The 18,820-nt window shown below is 38.1% G+C and overlaps 1 protein-coding gene across 1 annotated transcript in view; it reads left to right on the top strand.

The window, feature by feature from the left end:
* The window catches only part of LOC131530554 (NACHT, LRR and PYD domains-containing protein 3-like), a 71,375-nt gene that overhangs the window by 38,600 nt on the left and 13,955 nt on the right, over positions 1 to 18,820 (top strand). The window contains 3 exon segments of the mRNA XM_058760889.1: positions 4,328 to 4,501; positions 9,016 to 9,189; positions 15,394 to 15,567. Of these exon segments, the coding sequence (XP_058616872.1) occupies positions 4,328 to 4,501; positions 9,016 to 9,189; positions 15,394 to 15,567 (522 nt within the window).

Here is an 18,820-nt window from a genome sequence, read left to right as displayed (position 1 = left end):
AATCGGTTTGCATGCTTTTAGCAAGTAAATTATATTGCTGTTCAAGTAAATACAACTAATAAATTCCAAGTTGCAGGAAATGTTACATGAGTTAGCTCAACTTAAACAAATTAATTTATTGTACTTAATCATTTAGTTGTTGAAGATAGTGATTCTGAGTTACCAGAACTTGCATGTAAGTTTAGAACATGAAATAAAGCTTTGTTAGTACAAATGACTATTCGTATTTCACTTCACTTTGGTTTTTTCAAGGCAATCGGTTTGCATGCTTTTTTTAAGTAAGGTTTAATAATTAGACTTTACAGTGCCATACTGATAAACAAACACAGACCGAAGAAGAAGTTAACTTTGGGCCAGGCGTGTCTGCCCAATGAAACCATCTATAACAGTAATCTTGGGGGATAGACTCGTTTGAAGTAATGCAATCATCTGGTTTTAGCCAGGTTTCTGTCAAACAGAGCACATCTAGGTTATGATCAGTGATCATATCATTTACAAAAACGCTTTCGTAGAAAGGGATCTAATATTCAATAAGCCAAGCTTTATCATTTGTTTATCCGTATTACATCTGTTTTTTAAACGCCTCTCGTTTACTTTGAATGGAGTGATGTCAAGTGTTGGCGAACTGAATTGTGGGTCCATTGCATCGCTTCACTGGCGTTTCTCGTGGCAGAAGTTGAATACTTTTCAACTTTTCAAGCGCTAACGCAGGCGTCAGCCAATCAGATCGCCTTATGCAAATACCCTAGCACAGACGCTAGCCAATCCCGTTCATGCAACACCAGAAAAGTAATGTGATTGGTTGTTGTCACTATGACGGTCGCGTCAGCACCAAGCTTCAGATACCCCTTCCATCAATTGTTGATGCCGACGCCGTGTGTGAATGGAGCGTTACTCTTAAATTGGTTTGGACGTTTTTTTGTATTTTCTAGTTTGGGGAACAGACACAGGCTATATAGTGTGATATCTAGGTGAAAGGGTCTCTATGTGCTGAGAATAAACTGATTTCTGTGATGTGAGGCGGCTAGCAGACGGTCAGTCTGTCTGCTTCCTGACCTGGACCCCAGTTAGTCAAGTATGAACTCTAAAGCCCCGTTAACACCAAGAACGATAACTATAAAGATAACGATATTAGCGTCCACATCAGCGGACGACATCATCTGTTTATTCTAAGCACACGCACGTCTGTCGCTTTAACCCTCTGGGGTCGACAAACGCGTATACGCGTTTTGAGGCAGATTTTCCTGATAAGGCAGAAATGAGCTTGAATTACTCTGCCATTTTTGATCGTACAGATAAAAGCAATACACCATTCGAATCTGTAAGGGGTCTACTTTTATTTGTATACACTCATAATAACAACTAAACTTTGTGCTTCTGAAGAATAAAGAAAACAAACAGGGTGCGCTCTCTGTCTTCTCCGTCTCCGCGAACTGTTTGACCAGCTATCTGCCCAATCAGGTATCTAGGTGACAGTTTATAGTTCTTGAGAGTATGGTACCTATCATTGCATGGCACAGTGCACAGACCTACCCCACACTGACTGCACCTGTACTGTCTGCCGGCGGCCCTTTAAGCGCTCGCGATCAGAAAAAAAGACGCAATCTGGCCGATCATCAGTAATGCAATGCCTCTCCTATGGACACTAACGCGCCACTAAAATGAACTGTAACTCAGCAAATACTTCACACAGACACATGAGAAATATATCTATAGAAAGCTTGAAGTGTCTACTTTGAAATCGAAAACAAACATTCTGTGATGAAGTAATCCGTATGAAACCAACACGATGTTCAATCTTTCCCGTCTGACTCTTTATCGCTAATGTGACCCCGCCCTCGCGCGGCTCGCGCTGTTCATTTGTAAATAGCCACGTGGTAAGTGCGCACGTGCAAACGCCCAACACAAACAAAGAGTGAGGAGATTCATCGCGGCTACTGTTCGTTTCTGGAAGAAGACGCGCCGAGTAAAGGCAGGATTTCCCTCGAAAGAAGAACACGATTTCATCCAACAGAGGAGATGAGTAAGTAATGTTTCTTTTTTACATTAGTTACCGTTTTATTGTGACATAAACTTGAATGGATTTACTAACTTTAGACCATGTTTATTATTAATACTTATATTATTAATAAGATTTTAATAGCGTGCTAAACAATAATAATTAGTTTCTCAGATATAAAATATAATTTTTTATAGTACAAAGTACATCCTTTTATTGTACAAAGCTTGCTTGAGTCTGTGGCTACAGAATCATATCATAGGCTACTATAAAATCATACATACTAGACTATATGACTACAAAATCATACTTGGGTTTTTCCCAAACTATAATTCCTGACTACAATGTTTGAAATAGTTTAAAACATTTTGAATATGATAGGCAATTCATTGTATTTAAATTTCTTACAGCGCGATGATGTTTTCATGCTCTATATAAAACAATAGAAGTAATATGAGTCTACACTGTAACATGATGAATGCTATGAGTCTAAGTATGTTTAGTACATGTTTATTATTAATAGCCTACTCTGTTCAGAAATAGATTTTAATAAAGTGCTAAACAATAATAATTAGTTTCTCAGATATAAGATTTCTCTTTTTTATGATAGTGATATATATGATATTTATGATATATATACAGATGTTCCTGATATTAACATGCTCACAAATGTTTTTTTGTTTGTATTTTATTGAATCAGATACCAGCACCAGATGTATCCTGATGTCTCTTCAAACTGTTTTCCTCTGAGAGCGCTGTACCAACATGAGATGTTCAACTACACTGATATTCTATATTAAAACAAGCTCCTTTTCTACTGATTATGTTTTTTTCTTCTTGAATCCATGGAAAGAAGTAGAAACACTTAAATAACACACGTAAATATCAGGTATGATTTACTTGTTTCACTTGTTGAACAGAATCTGTTGCAGGAATGACTCAAAGTCTGTTCACATCTGTGTGGTTAGATCAGTGTGCACAATAATGTGTCTTTGACCTTCATTATGTATGTTTTGATTATACTGTGTTGTAAATAAAATACAAATAATTTAAAAAACCCTTTTTTTTCAATCTCCTCGCATTCTCTCTTACCTGCCTCACAGTCACAGTCACACTGATGGGCCATTAGGGGCCCATAGGGGAGGGCCCTTTGTCTCTCAGGTGAGACTCACTTAATATTCATGGCCATTGCCACTCCCTCACATATAGACCCTCGATGACAAAACATGTCTTGAAAATTTTAAATCAATATATTGTTTTCTGTGAATGAGTAAGCAGAATGATTTTCACATAATTTTGAAGTAAATATTCTAGCCTACAAGACTGATTATTCAAAAGTCTTGTTCAGGACTATTTAGTGTGGGTTTTATGGCCTTATTTCAGCTACATTTTTTTTCCCAAAACTTACAAACCACGCATAATATTTTTTTTCTAAAAAATGCAAACTTGTACATCCATCTTGGTCACATATTATTGTAGCACAGTTTGTGCTGAATACAAAAAAAATTACATGTTGGTCAATAGTATGTTTTAAGTAGCTGAAATAAGCACAAATATCAGGGCGTGTCAAAACATCTCAAGGGCCCCAAAATGACCTCAGACCCCAGAGGGTTAAATTCTCGAGCTCCTTATAGCAGGATGGATTCTGATTGGGTGTCACTGTTTGTATCGTTCATCAGCTGAAAAAAAATTGTTCTGAAACTGATTCCAACGATATCGTTTCTCTGTGCCTTTATCGTTATAGTTGTGGTGTGGACTCTGCTATTCTTTAATACTGAGAATGATTTTTAGAACTATTTCTTTATCGTTATCTTTATAGTTATTATTATTAGCTGTTATCATATGATGAGATAGTTGTCATGAACTGGCCTGATTACATCCAAAAGTTTTTTCCCCCTCCATTTATACGTTTAGGTTTTGCATAACCTACCCTGTACAACTACAGCATGAGAACAAAGTGATGCTCTAATAGTTATTGTGAATGATTTTAAATCCATGTAATGCATAAAAATGTTTGAATTCCTGCATTATTTAGACAGACACAGACATCAAGAACCAGCATATGAAATCAGTTGTAGTTCTTGTTTCTCTTTTCTTCTGTGATTCTGCTTGTTAACAGCAGGTGTTCATCACTAATGCTCAATCATAATTTAATTAGTCACTTAATTATCTCATTAACTTTAACTCTGCTTCAGTGCTAATTTAAATCTTTTTAGAGTGGGAGCAAATGTTCTTTGAATAGAGTTGATTTTACTCTGGGGATTTTACTCTGTACTCCAAAGCTTAAACACAATCTCAGAGATCATTAATGTTCTTCACTCTCTGCAGGCTGTGGGACTGCAGTATTGGAGAGGAGGGTTGTTCTGCTCTGATTTCAGCTCTAAGATCAAACCCCTCACATCTGACAGAACTGAATCTGAACTGTAATAAACCAGGAGACTCAGGAGTGAAGCTGCTCTCTGCTCTACTGGAGGACCCACACTCTAAACTGGAGAAACTACAGTGAGTGCCATTGTATTATAAACCATTGTATTCTTTCTTTCTTTCTTTTTATTTGACAAAGAAAAGTAGTGAATCTGTACACACTGTAAACTGGAGAACCTACTGTGGGTGTCATCACATCTTAGTAATTATAAGGCTTTGAGTAAGAAGTAAAATTGCACAAATGTACTGTAAAAATAAATAAATAAAAATAAATTAAAAATATAATTAAAAATTCTAATTTTACAAAAAATAACCAAATAAAAATTTCCAGGTTGTTTTCTTTAAATTGTAGTCAAAATTCTGTAAAATTATCTCTAAATTAACTACTCAGCTGTTATTTTAAGTATTATGACAAATTACAGTACTTCACATTTTTATACAGAAAAATACTGTATTTTTATACAGTATTTATCTGTTTTCTTAACCCTCTAAGCGCCAAAGTCGCAAAATTGCGACAAGATGTCATACTTCATTAAATTGACTGTAGTTCCTAATATAGTGTAATATCTGATTTGTATTCCCTACCACTAGATGGCAGACATGTAGTACTTCGATTCTAGACCAAAATTGTTCAAGGAAACAGCAGCGCAAGTGAGCTATCGTGTCATTGATGCGGAAGCAGTTCAGTTCATAGCGTCTGAGTAAATTGTGAGATTTGTGAGAGAAAATCGTACCGTGAGGATGTGTTGCAAATGTTATTCGCCTATTCTGACTCTGAAGGGGAATATTTGCCTTTTGGAAATGACAATCGGCCGTCTAATGATCGCACATCTCCTGGTACATCTTTGCAGCGCAATGGCGCCGCCGTGCAAGGCGCGAGTGTTCACGAAGCACCATCAATTCATTTCGAGCCTTTGCCCAACGGGGATGAGGGTGGCAGGGGTGGACGTGGTCGTTAGTGTCCATAGGAGAGGCATTGCATTACTGATGATCGGCCAGATTGCGTCTTTTTTTCTGATCGCGAGCGCTTAAAGGGCCGCCGGCAGACAGTACAGGTGCAGTCAGTGTGGGGTAGGTCTGTGCACTGTGCCATGCAATGATAGGTACCATACTCTCAAGAACTATAAACTGTCACCTAGATACCTGATTGGGCAGATAGCTGGTCAACTGATCAAAAAATAGGCACATGTATTTTACTATGGCACAGTAATATAGTAATAATTTACTACTTTACTCTCCTGTTTTACTGTTGATTTCCTCTTTTCCTGATCATTTGGAATGAGGATAAAAAGACAAAAAAAAACAACAACATGCAAATAAGTTCAAACATCCATTCAATATCTATTATTTCCTGAATATTACTGATGAACTGATCAAAAAGTAAGCTACTGTTCACATGCGTTTTACTACTATGTAGTATAGTAATATAGTAATAATTTAGTACTTTCTCCTATTTTATTGTTGGTTTCCTCTTTTCTGATCACTTGGAATGAGGGTAAAAAGACAAAAAAAAAAAAAAAACTTCCAAATAAGTTCAAATATCAATTCAATATCTACTTTTTCCTGATTATTATGAAATTCAAGAGGGCCGCCCCCTGTTGACATCATAATATGCAAATAAGATGAGTATATTTACACCCCACATAAACTTTAGGTCATGCCCAACATTTTTCTAATTTACAGTAGATCTCTATCTTTAAGCCCTTTCAAGCCACAAGCTTTTGAAATCTTGATGTCAAAATCCAGCATTTTTCCCAAAAAAATCCTGGCGCCTAAAGGGTTAAAGGGATTGTTCACCCAAACATGAAAATTGTCATCAATTATTCACCCTCATGTTGTTCCAAACCCGTAAGACCTTTGTTCATCTTCGGAACACAAATTAAGGTATTTTTGTTGAAATCAGAGCACTTTTTGACTCTACATAGACAGCAATGTTTATGAAATGTTCCCAGGCCCAGAAACACAGTGGACATTGTTAAAATAGTCCATCTAACATCAGTGGTTCACTGATTCACGACTTTATTCAACAATTCTTCTCCCCCACATCACCATCATGACACTCAAAAGTATCACGCAGGACACGCATGCACCTTGAGAAATGCACACGCATTTAGCACTACTACAATGTTACAACGTACTTTTGCTCTTGTGCTTCTTTGGTCAGCAGCATTTTCCACTGCTGGATACTCCAGACAACTCAGTATGCGGTAGAGTGTCTTTGCATCATTACGATCTGCTGCTCATTGCGTTTCTTTGCCTTGTTTCTCAACTCATGCACACTTGTCCTGCCAAAAGCTCCGTTTGACTTCGCGATCTAGGGTGTGATACTGGTCAACAGCATGCTCCAGGGCCTCTCAGGTTGGTGCTTGCTCACAGCGTTGCTTGCATGTCAGCATTTGTTGATCAGGTTCTAGGACTTTTTACTAATCCACCACTCTTTAAACAAGCCTCATTGTGTACAATACAATATCTCGGCACTTTCTACTTCCATTTCCTGTAACAGTGTCCACTGATCTTCAAGGCTGGTTAGTTCTTCAAGCACCTGAAACTGGTTCTGATGCTCTATCTGGAAGGCATTGGTGACAATGGGGTCTTCAAACCTAGCCACACTGAACGGATGTTGTCATTTCGGTGGTGTGGGGAGATGCTGGAGACGGAGGCCCCTCGTCTTGCGTTAACATCACACAGTGTCATTGCCACCTCTTTGATGTGCAAATATAGTCAACAGCCAGGTCTTTTTATGAATGGTTTGTGTTGATAGAATGTGTTGCCAATGGAGATGTTATTGGCTACACAAAAGGAGACCATTCTTTTGCCATTGTCATTTGTTTGCATCGCCGATCCATGTGGGCCAAGAATTTGCTTAAGTCCTCCATGTGTGCCGCTAATCTGGGTGTTAAAATCCCTGATCAGTAGGAGGTCATGAAGGGGTGTGCTATCAATCTAATTTTGTAACTGACTATAAAAAGTATCTTTATCAACATCATCTGCATCTTCAGTGGGTATATACACTTGTGCCACAAAGATATTCGCATGACGAGCTTGTAGGAGTGCGGAAAAAGTTAAATCCAACACTGGTTTCCACCCATTTAACACCATCACCACTCACTTTGATAGCACAATTCCAACTCCATGTGCATGGTCATTGTCGTGTCCAGAGTAGAGGGGCTTTCCTCCACTGCCGTCAATTTTTTTGGCCGTTTTCAACATGGGTAGAACACTGAATATACTGTTTCTCATTCGTTGTTTCTGTGACAAGAGAATACTTTTACAGGGTGGGGTGCCAGCCCCACACCCAACTGTCCTCCTTTCTAACCCAGACTTGGGACTGGCAGCAGCAGAGTTAGCAGGAGACTCAGGAGTGAACTGCTATATAGTGAACAGGTGATTAAAATTAGGTGAGCATAGTGAGTAATCAAGGAAACAGGAATAAACACAGGAAATGGAAACTCAAATTAAGGGGTCATGATAATATCAAAATAAGAGTCCTGGAACACGAAAGAACAGAATCAAGTGCCATGTTAACTGCAGTCATGGATGTCAGGATGAATACAATGTCAGTGAGGTTTGTCTAAGTATTCATTAGTAAAACACTGTAAAATAAATAAATAAACACAAAAAATGGTGAAACATTTTCTGTAAAATGTAAATCAATTGCAGTTAACCATTAACTAGCAACAGCACACATGCATGAGCTAATGTAACTATCACTGCATCAGCAACTACACAGTTACTTCCTTTAAATAAAGCAACACTCAGCATAACATCAATGTTTCTTGGTCTTCTGAAGCACACGACTCTACTCTTCACCACAATGGTAAACCACAAAACTCAGACAACAGAAACCTTTTAAATCCCAGCAGACCATTAAACACTAACAGATCTCTCTACCTGTAGATCTCTTAATCTTCACTTATTACAAATAGTCTGACTATATTTCTTTCATACAAAATTTCTTATTGTGGAGATAAGCATTTGCTTTAGTTGCACTCTTGACCCTTGACCTTTTAACACTATTTTTTTTCTCAGACTGCTCTAACTATGCTTTTCTAAAGTATATTTGTTATAGCAAAAAGTCAAGGGAAGACATAATTACATGAAATTGGTCACTTATTGATGATGGTTCAGTCATAAATATAAAATATGATTTGTTAATGTTTTTTGTTTTTTTGAACAGTGTTGTAAGTTCATTTAAAGGACATTTTACTTTGATTTTATGTTTATTTGGCAGCTGTTGCCAACAGTTAACGATTTTGTTATTGTATTAATTATAGACTATTTTTGTAATTATGCATAGACTTTGTAATTTTAAGAAAACAGAAAAAGTACTATATAAAAAAGCAGTGATTTTTCTGCATAAAAATTGTGAATTACTGTAATTTGTCATTAATGTCATAATACTTAATACTCAATTTTCTTTTCTTTTTTTTGGCAGTGTAGAATATTCATCACTTTATAAAGATTTACAAAAACTTTTCAAATCTGACATTTTTATTGAAGAGATGGAGAGTAGTGTTACATTGTTTCAATAAGAAACCTTTAAAACATGACTTAATTATTAATTTTACTTGTTTTTCTCTTTCTCTCTGCAGGTTGTGGGACTGCAGTATTAGAGAGGAAGGCTGTGCTGCTCTGATCTCTGCTCTGAGATCGAACCCCTCACACCTGAGAGAACTGGATCTGAGCTTTAATAAACCAGGAGACTCAGGAGTGAAGCTGCTCTCTGCTCTACTGGAGGATCCACAATGTAAACTGGAGAAACTACAGTGAGTGTTATCTTAACCCTCCGGGGTCAAAGCACGCACCGGTGCGGTCTGTCTTGTATTTTCTTGATCACCGCGAAAAGAACTAAAAATATTCTGTCATTTTTGAACGTACAGATAAGAATAAGGTATTGTTTGAAACTGCAAATGGTCTACTTGACATTCACTGTGTATATTTTTATTATACTGTGTTGTAAATACAATACAAATAACAATACAAATAAAAATTATCAAAAACCCACATTATTTTTCTCTCCTCACACTCTTACCTGCCTCAGTCACTTTCATATTGATGGCCCATTTTGGAAGGCCCTTGTCTCTCAGGTATGAATCACTAAATATTCATGGCCATTGTCACTCTTTCATCACAATGTTTTACAAATGTTAAATCAATATATTGGTTTCTGTGAAGGATTGAACAGGATCATTTTCACATCATTTTGTAGTAAAAACTTTAGTCTACCACATCTAGATCTCAAAAGTCATGTGAACAAATGTTCTAAATGTGTTCTATGGCCTTATTTCAGTGACTTAAAAATGGTAGTTTTCACTAACCACGCATGTTGTTTTCTCAAAAACACAATCATGTACATTCATGCTGCTCATATATTATTGTAGCCCAGTTTGTGCTGAATACAGTGTTATCAGACTTTATTAATTAATTAATTAATTTATTTTTTTAAGATACTGAAAAAAACCCACAAATGTCAGGGCATGTCAAAACTTCTCCAGGGCCCCAAAACACCCTCAGACCCCACAGGGTTAATTAACACACATACACACACCAAAAAAAAAAAAAAAAAACGGTGTGAAAAAACTGCCGAACAAAAATATTTCATGTTAAGAACAGTTGACTAATATTAAATGATTTGCAGGTTCCATCTTACCTCGTTCTCTTTCAATGTTAAACTGATGCTTCACACTGGAAATCATGCTCTGCTTCTGTGAACAGTATACACAGCCAACTTGATTGGCCATCTAAGTCATTTTGACATTGACAAGTGCTATTAGACAGCTGCAGCATTGATCTGAAAGCCCTTGTTTGTGCAGCGATTGTGCAAATGATTTGCAGGTGCTGTGGCAAATTCTGGCCGCCGCCAGATTATTACCCCCATAGTATTGACAGGTTTAGGAGTAGGTGTGGGGAGGGGTTAGGATTAGGGGTGGGTTAGGATTAACCCTCTGGGGTCTGAAGGTGTTTTGGGGCTCCGGAGAAGTATTGACATGCCCTGACATTTGTGCTTTTTTTCAGTTGCTTATAAACATTTTAATGGCTAAAGTCTAAAAACACTGCATTCAGCACAAACTGGGCTACAATAATATGTGAGCAGCATGTACGTACGTGATTGTATTTTTGAGAAAACAACATTTATGCGTGGTTTGAAATTTTTTTTTATTTTAAAGTAACTGAAATAAGGCCATAAAACACATACAAAACATTTGTTCACAAGACTTTTGAGAACTGTATCTTGTAGCCTAGAATATTTGCTTCAAAATGATCTGAAAATAATCTAACTCACTCATTCAGAGAAAACAATATATTGATTTAAATTTTCGAAGTCACTTTTTGAGTAGAAAGGGTCTATGCGAGAGGGCGTGACTCACACCTTAGAAGACAAAGGCCCGCATAATGAGCTCCATAATGAGCCATTGAGTCAGGTGTGTGACTGAGAGAGAAGAGTTACAAGAAAGTATGTGAGGAAAAAAGTGTATACATATAACTATTACATAAAATAACTTGAGATTCACTTGAGAGTGCAGTTAAACAGTTTATTAGGATCAAACAAACAAATAAACAACAGAAGAGTCAAGACATCGTGGGTGCAATATCCAAAATATCCAAAACAGTGGCAGGAAACTGGAACCCAGGAAAACGGGAGACAGCAGAAACTGCATTAGAAAACACAAAACAGACGTGAGCAACACAATGAACGGACAAAGACAAAGCAAACATGGTGACAATACATACACTACCAGTCAAATTATTTAAACAGTAAGATTTGTAATTTTTTTTTATAAGAAGTGTCTTCAGCTCACCAAGCCTGCATTTATTTGATCCAAAGTACAGCAAAAACAGTACATTATATTTATTATAATATATAGGCCAACATTTAAATGCAATGAAAGGTTGTCTATCATATTTCAAAAAGTTACGTGATTTCACACATTTTATTCTGGAGTTATAGTTTGGGAAAAGTTCACCTAGTGCCTTCAACTTTGTCACAACAACACATTATCGAATGCCAATAAGAAACATTACTTACTCGGTATAAAATATCTCCTCCTCCGCCGGCTCCAGCTGCGCTCGCGTTGTGTTTGTGAGGTAAACAAAGCTTTTTCCTCTCAGCACGTCTTCTGGGGGTAAATACAAGGCTTTTTCCTCTCAGCACGTTTCTGAGGTAAATACAAGGCTTATTCCTCACAGCGTGTTCTTCCAAAACTGAAAAGTATCCGAGATGAACGCGTTGCTGCTTTGTTTATGGTGGTGTGGGCGTTTACATGCCGCGTGGCTCGCGTGGAGATTTGTAATAACAATAGCGCGAGCAGCGCGTGGGTGTGACCTAATTAGAGATAATGAGACCAGACGGAGAAACTGGACATGTCCTTGGTTTCATACAGATTACTTTATCACAGAACATTTGTTTTCAGGTAAGACTCACTTCATTTAACAGTAGACATGTCAAGCTTTCTATAGATATATTTCTCATGTCTATGTGTGAAGTATTTGCTGAGTTACAGTTCATTTTAGTGACGTGTTTCAAAAAGCAGTTAGCGGAGACGGAGAAGACCGAGAGGGCACCCTGTTTGTTTTCTTTATTCTTCAAAAGCACAAATTTAGCTTTTATGTAGACAAATAAAAATAGACCCCTTACAGATTCGAATGGTGTATTGCTCTTATCTGCTCTTATATATGCGTTTGTCGACCCCAGAGGGTTAAGGCAATCAGGTAGCGACTTCAACAAGGGGGGTAATAATTTGGCAGGGGGTCAAAACTAGGCACAACAATTCTGATGATTTTTGCTACCCTGTCAGATTTTGCCACCTTCCATTATAACAGCAGGGAGCATAATTCGACGGCGAAAAATGCTACATGTCAGACTGTGCTTCCATCATGATATTAATGTGGTTTGAGGCTTTATTAACACCTACCCCAAGCCTAAACCTAACCTTAAAATATTAATAATTTTGGCCGTGAGCCCCACCGGTCTGCCGCCATCCGCGGCTTTCTTCAGCCCGCCGTTCGCGGGAGAATCGTCTGCCGCCTTCACGGGCTGCCGCTCATGCACTCCGAACGTCGGCGGCTCCCTCCCTTCACGCCGCCGTCCGCGGCTCACCTTAGCCCGCCTGGAGTGCATGGGGCAAGCCCGCCGGCCGCCGCTGACTCCAGTCCAGGAAGGGTACCTGTGGATCAAGTCCACATGTGACGGCCAGGAGTGCCGTCTTGTTGTGCCCACAGGAGCAGTTTTAAAGAACCTTGTCTTGTCATGTCCATGGAGACTCGTCTGGGGCAGGTGGCTCCTCTTGTTGTGGCCACAGAGGCCATTCCAGCCGCCTGCCTCCCTGTCATGGAAGTGGAGGCGGTTGCTGAGAGACCCTGTGAGGGCCCCTGACTCCTTGTCATGCCCAGAAGAAGCCTCAGCTTCCGAGCTAGCCCAGGAGGGCTTCCTGTTCCTGTGGCCTGTCCTGTCCCTGTCCTGTTCCTGTCTGTTTAGCCCTGGAGGGCTATCCTGTCCTGTCGGTGTGTTTGGCCAGTGTCCTGTTTGTTAAGCCCTGGAGGGCTCCTGATACCCCCTAGATTTCCCAAGGACATTTTTTTGGGGTAGTAGAGCTCTGGGTAGGGTGGGCAGGCCGAAGAATGGCCACGAAGACCATCCGCCATGGCCGCCTGAGCTCCCAGCCCTGCCATGGCCTCCATCTGTCTGTTCCGCTCTGGAGGTCCCCGTCCTGTGTTTCTGTCTGTCTGTCCTGAGGGGCCTCCAGAGTGCCCACCCCCCCCTCCCTGGTGGAACTGTTACGGCACGGGTCGCGCCTTCCGGGAGGGGGGAGTCATGTCAGTCCTCTGTCGTGTGTGTCATGTGTTTCCGCCTCTTGTTTCCATATTTGGTCTTGTTTCTGTCCTTGTTAAGTGTGATTATTAGTTAAGTCTTGTCCAGCTGTGTTTTAGTCATTATCTGTAATTGTCATGTGTATTTAGTTCTTGCCTGTTTAGTTAGATTTCGTCTGGTCTACTCGTTATTCCCCGGTGTTTCTGTCTGTGTGAACCTTGCCTTGTCTTGCTCTGTCCTGATGTCACCATTAAAGACTATTATTTTGAAGTTTATCCTCGTCTGCGTGTTCCTCGTTCCTCCCTGCTGTGTGCACCGTGACACCTAGTATGTATGATTTTATAGTAGCCTATGATATGATTCTGCAGCCATAGACTCACGCATGCTTTGTAAAAGGATGTAGCCTACTCTGTACTATAAAAAGATGATATTTTATATCTGAGAAACTAATCGTTATTGTTTAGCACGCTATTAAAATATATTTGTGAACAGAGTATTAATAAGAAACATGATCTAAACATTCTTAGACACGTAGCATTCATCTTGTTGTAGTTTAGGAAAAACTCAACTAACTGTTAGTAAATGTGTTCAAGTTTGTCACAATAACACGGTAACTAATGCAAAAAAGAAACATTACTTACTCATCAGATTGATCTCCTCTACTGGATGAAATCGTGTTCTCCTTTCTAGGGAAATCCTGCCTTTACTCTTCCAGAAACGAACAGTAGCCTAGATGAGGATCTCCGCTCTTTGTTTGTGTTGGGCGTTTGCATATGCGCAAGTCCCACATGGCTATTTACATATGAACGGCACGAGCCACGAGGGGGCGGGATCACATTAGAGATAATGAGTTAGACGGGAAAGACTGAACATCGTGTTGGTTTCATACGGATTACTTCATCACATAATGTTTTCTTGCTTCATTTAAAAGTAGACACTTAAAGCTTTCTATAGATATAACTCACATGTCTGTGTGCTAAGTATTTTCTGAGTTACAGTTCATTTTAGTGACACGTTTCTAAAAGCAGTTCACGGAGACGGAAAAGACAGAGAGCGCACCCTGTTTTTTTTCTTTATTCTTCAAAAGCACAAAGTTTAGTTGTTATTATGAGTGTATACAAATAAAAGTTTACCCCTTACAGATTCGAATGGTGTATTGCTCTTATCTGTACTATCAAAAATGGCAGAGTAATTCAAGCTCATTTCGGCCTTATCAGGAAAATCTGCCACAAAACGTGTATCTGCATTTGTCGACCCCAGAGGGTTAACAAAAAAAGACAAGTACACAGTCAGTAATAAAATTATAAAACAAATGACCTCAATTCAGTTGAGATATTCGAAATATGACAACAGTATGGGATTTAAGAGCCATATATGTTAGGCCTATTTATTTAGATAAATGGAACATCAAATATCTTTGACCTGTAATGTCTGTACGATGTTGTGATGCAGTTAGGCAGACTAGGATATTTGTATGTACAAATCAGACAGAGTTCCCACTCCGAAACATTTCTAGCATACTTACATTGTAAAGAAATTAAAGTTCCATCTTTGATTGTTGAAAGCAACAATCTGATGCATTTAATTTCACTTACATGGATCTATTCTGAATGGTTGATAACTCTTCTTGACAAAGTTTATTCCAGGAGCAAAGATAAATAATTTATATTTTAAAAGCACGGAGAGATCGCTATTGCACACAGTCTGTACACCAGCAATATCGGAGAGAGGACAGGCAGTTCATTTGTATAAGTTAGGCCTATTTGAGAGCTCGCATCCAGTTTTCTGTGATTACATGACTGTGTTCTCATATCACAATAAAGCGCTAGCCACATTTGCACGAGAATGATTCAAACTATGTGGAATACCTGCAATCCCGCGCAGACATTCAGACTCTGTAATTGACAGGAAGCGGATGCGTGTCAAACTCACTGTCGGAGAGGAGAAACTTTGTACTATGAGCTCTTCCCGTGTTTATTTATTGTAAGTAGCTTTGGAGACGTCTGCTAAATAAATGTAAATGTAACACATTTTTCAAATCTGACATACTTTTACTGAAGAGATGGAGATTAATACAGTGTTACATTGTTTCAATAACACACCTTTATAACACATGACTATTAATTATTGACTTTACTTGTTTTTCTCTTTCTCTCTGCAGGCTGTGGGATTGCAGTATTAGAGAGGAAGGATGTGCTGCTCTGATTTCAGCTCTGAGATCAAACCCCTCACACCTGACAGAACTGAATCTTAGTCGCAATGAACCAGGAGACTCAGGAGTGAAGCTGCTCTCTGCTCTACTGGAGGATCCACACTGTAAACTGGGGAAACTACTGTAAGTGCCATTGTATTATAAACCAGAAAAACTGTGTGAAAATACTGCCAAACAAAAACAATTCATGGGGATAGTTCACCCAAAAATTAAAATTCTGTTGTCACTTTACTTATCTTCAAGTAATTAGAAAACAGCATGACGTAAGTGTGGAAAAATTATTATTATTATTTATTTTTTGTTCACACAAGTGGAAGGCAATGGTACCAAACTTTGGTTTCCAACAATATTCAAAATTCTATTGTGTTTTACAGAATATAGAAGGTTATACAGGTTAGGAACGACATGCACAGCAGAACATTATGACCATTTTTATATTTGGGTGAACTATTCCTTTAAAGGGGTGGTAAACTATTTTTTCCTAGGCTTGATTGTGTTTATAGGGTGCAGTCTAATATGTGTCAATTCTTTGCTTAATATATATATATATATCACATAATTTACACAGTAAAACATTTACACAGTAAAACATAAAAATTTACACTGTTAAACTAACACTCCCAGTGTTTATATAACTCTCACTCGGAGTGTTAAAAAAGTAACACTGAAGCAGTGTTAAAGTTAATTAGATAATTAGTTCATTAACTGAAGAATGATTGAGCATTAATCAGGAACACCTGCTGTTAACAAACTGAATCACTGAAAGAAAGAGAAACAAGAATAGAAAAAAGAGACGAGACAAGCAGAACTACAACTGACTTCAGCCACAGCCATAAGCCCTATTCGGAAGGGACTAGTTTTCTAAACTACGTTTGAGTTTCAATTCTTATCACCTGACGTCTGCGATTTTCATGTACCAATTCGGACGGGACTAACATCTCCGTGTTTATTACAGAGGTGGGAGGGTCTGTTTTGGACATCTCAGCGTTTCAGAGATCACGCGCTCTGTATGTGCGCATTGCGTAAAGTCATTTGGATTGATTACAATTAATAGCCTATAATCAGTTTTACTACAAATACCATGGTGAAGCTAAATGGCTAGTATAGCAAAACCATGTTAATGTGTGGTTGCTTTAGTTTTACTTTAGTTATTCATTTGTAGTAAACCCGTGTTAAATTTTCATAAAGTTGCATATGTAATTAAAACATTATGTAATTGAGTGCAGAAATGAACGCGAGTAATTTTACCTGACGCTGATATTACAATAGCCAGTCTGAATGTTTTACGTGATCTGGCTCTTGATTTTATTATTGTTTTTTTGTTTGTTTGTTTGTTTTTTTGCCAGGAGGCAAATATATCAAACATGAGTGCGGTAAGAGTGTCTACGGTAATTCACGTTGGCCAAAAAACACAAGGAAACGCGTTGTGAAAAAAATATCACCGGCAGAGGATTACTGAGTTTGCTGAAAAACAGTAGGTAATTTGCTCTGGAATTATTACAGAGGTTGTGTGAGAAAAAAACAGACGTGGCAGATTCGGACGGGATTAAAATCACCAAGTACGTCTGTGAAACACAAATTTCTCTAACAGCCCCCTGTAAAACTAGTCCCGTCCGAATAGTGCTATAGATGAAATCAACGCAAGATAAAAGAAGACATTAAATCTCTCAGGATCTCAGCAGAGGATGATTAAACAACTCCACAAACAACATTACCAGTTTCACGCATTACTAACCAGATTGATTTTAGATGTTGATGTTTTAGTTTTATTTGAGTTACCATTATCAAGGTCAGTGTTTGCTTTATTTGGGCTCTTGACCCTTGACCTTAAAACAATAGTATTTATTTCATTGTAGTAACTGTGAGTTTATTAGACATGTTTGTTATGGCAATCAGGTGTGATGGTTATGTTTCATTATCGATATAATATCAATATTAAAGAAAGGGTCAAAATGCATACATCCAAAAATGTCTTGGCCAGGTGCCAGATCAAAGGGTACATGAAATAATAGAAAAAAGATCTGCACACTGTTATTCACTGTTAAGTGGCAACGTTTTGGTCAAAGACCTTTGTCAGGCAAACACACATAAGCACGATTCAGACGGTAATTGTTTCTCATATGGACATCTGTAAAAATAAATTTAGATATCACCTCAGTGATAAAAGTAATGTATTTGGATGGCAATTTATTCACAGTGGAGGAGCAAATTCTGTGATCCCACGAACCGTGCTGCTCACGTGGCCAGTCACATGATTGTCTGCTGTAAATAAAATGAATTTTATTTACAAATTTATTCTTATTATTGTGTAAAATCTATTTAAAAATACTTATGTAAAATGTATTCTTATTATCCCAAGCATATTTTATAATATATATAATCATATATTTTTTTTTTTGATTCAATTAAATTACCACACGACCTAATTCGTGTGGTAATTCGGGGGGTTGGGGGGTGAGAGAAAAACACCAACATCCTGGATTCGGACGGCATTAAAATCACCAACTACCCCCTGTAAATGGTGAAAATCACTTACGTTCCCCTGAGAAACAATTACCATACGAATAGGGCTATACATGCAAAGGCAACAGCTCGATATAATATCAATTAGAAACATGAGTTAAAATCAAGTTCTAAATTCAAATAGATTTTAACTCATGTTTCTAATTGATATTTCTTGTATTGAAAGGTGACTGTTGTTGATACAGTCTCGAAGTATACAGGTGCATCTCAATAAATTAGAATGTCATGGAAAAGTTCATTTATTTCAGTAATTCAACTCAAATTGTGAAACTTGTGTATTAAATAAATTCAATGCACACAGACTGAAGTAGTTTAAGTCTTTGGTTCTTTTAATTGTGATGATTTTGGCTCACATTCACTATCTCAACAAATTAGAATACTTCATAAGACCAATAAAAAAAAACATTTTTAGTGAATTGTTGGCCTTATGGAAAGTATGTTAATTTACTGTATATGTACTCAATACTTGGTAGGAGCTCCTTTTGCTTTAATTACTGCCTCAATTTGGCGTGGCATAGAGGTGATTAGTTTGTGGCACTGCTGAGGTGGTATGGAAGCCCAGGTTTCTTTGACAGTGTTCTTCAGCTCATCTGCATTTTTTGGTCTCTTGTTTCTCATTTTCCTCTTGACAATACCCCATAGATTCTCTATGGGGTTCAGGTCTGGTGAGTTTGCTGGCCAGTCAAGCACACCAACACCATGGTCATTTAACCAACTTTTGGTGCTTTTGGCAGTGTGGGCAGGTGCCAAATCCTGCTGGAAAATGAAATCAGCATCTTCAAAAAGCTGGTCAGCAGAAGGAAGCATGAAGTGCTCCAACATTTCTTGGTAAACGGATGCAGTGACTTTGGTT

Source organism: Onychostoma macrolepis, chromosome 22 (assembly GCF_012432095.1).
Source record: "Onychostoma macrolepis isolate SWU-2019 chromosome 22, ASM1243209v1, whole genome shotgun sequence".
In the NCBI taxonomy this organism is placed as follows: Eukaryota; Metazoa; Chordata; class Actinopteri; order Cypriniformes; family Cyprinidae; genus Onychostoma; species Onychostoma macrolepis.
Note: the sequence above shows the minus strand (reverse complement) of the source record. Positions and strands in the feature narration are given on the sequence as shown.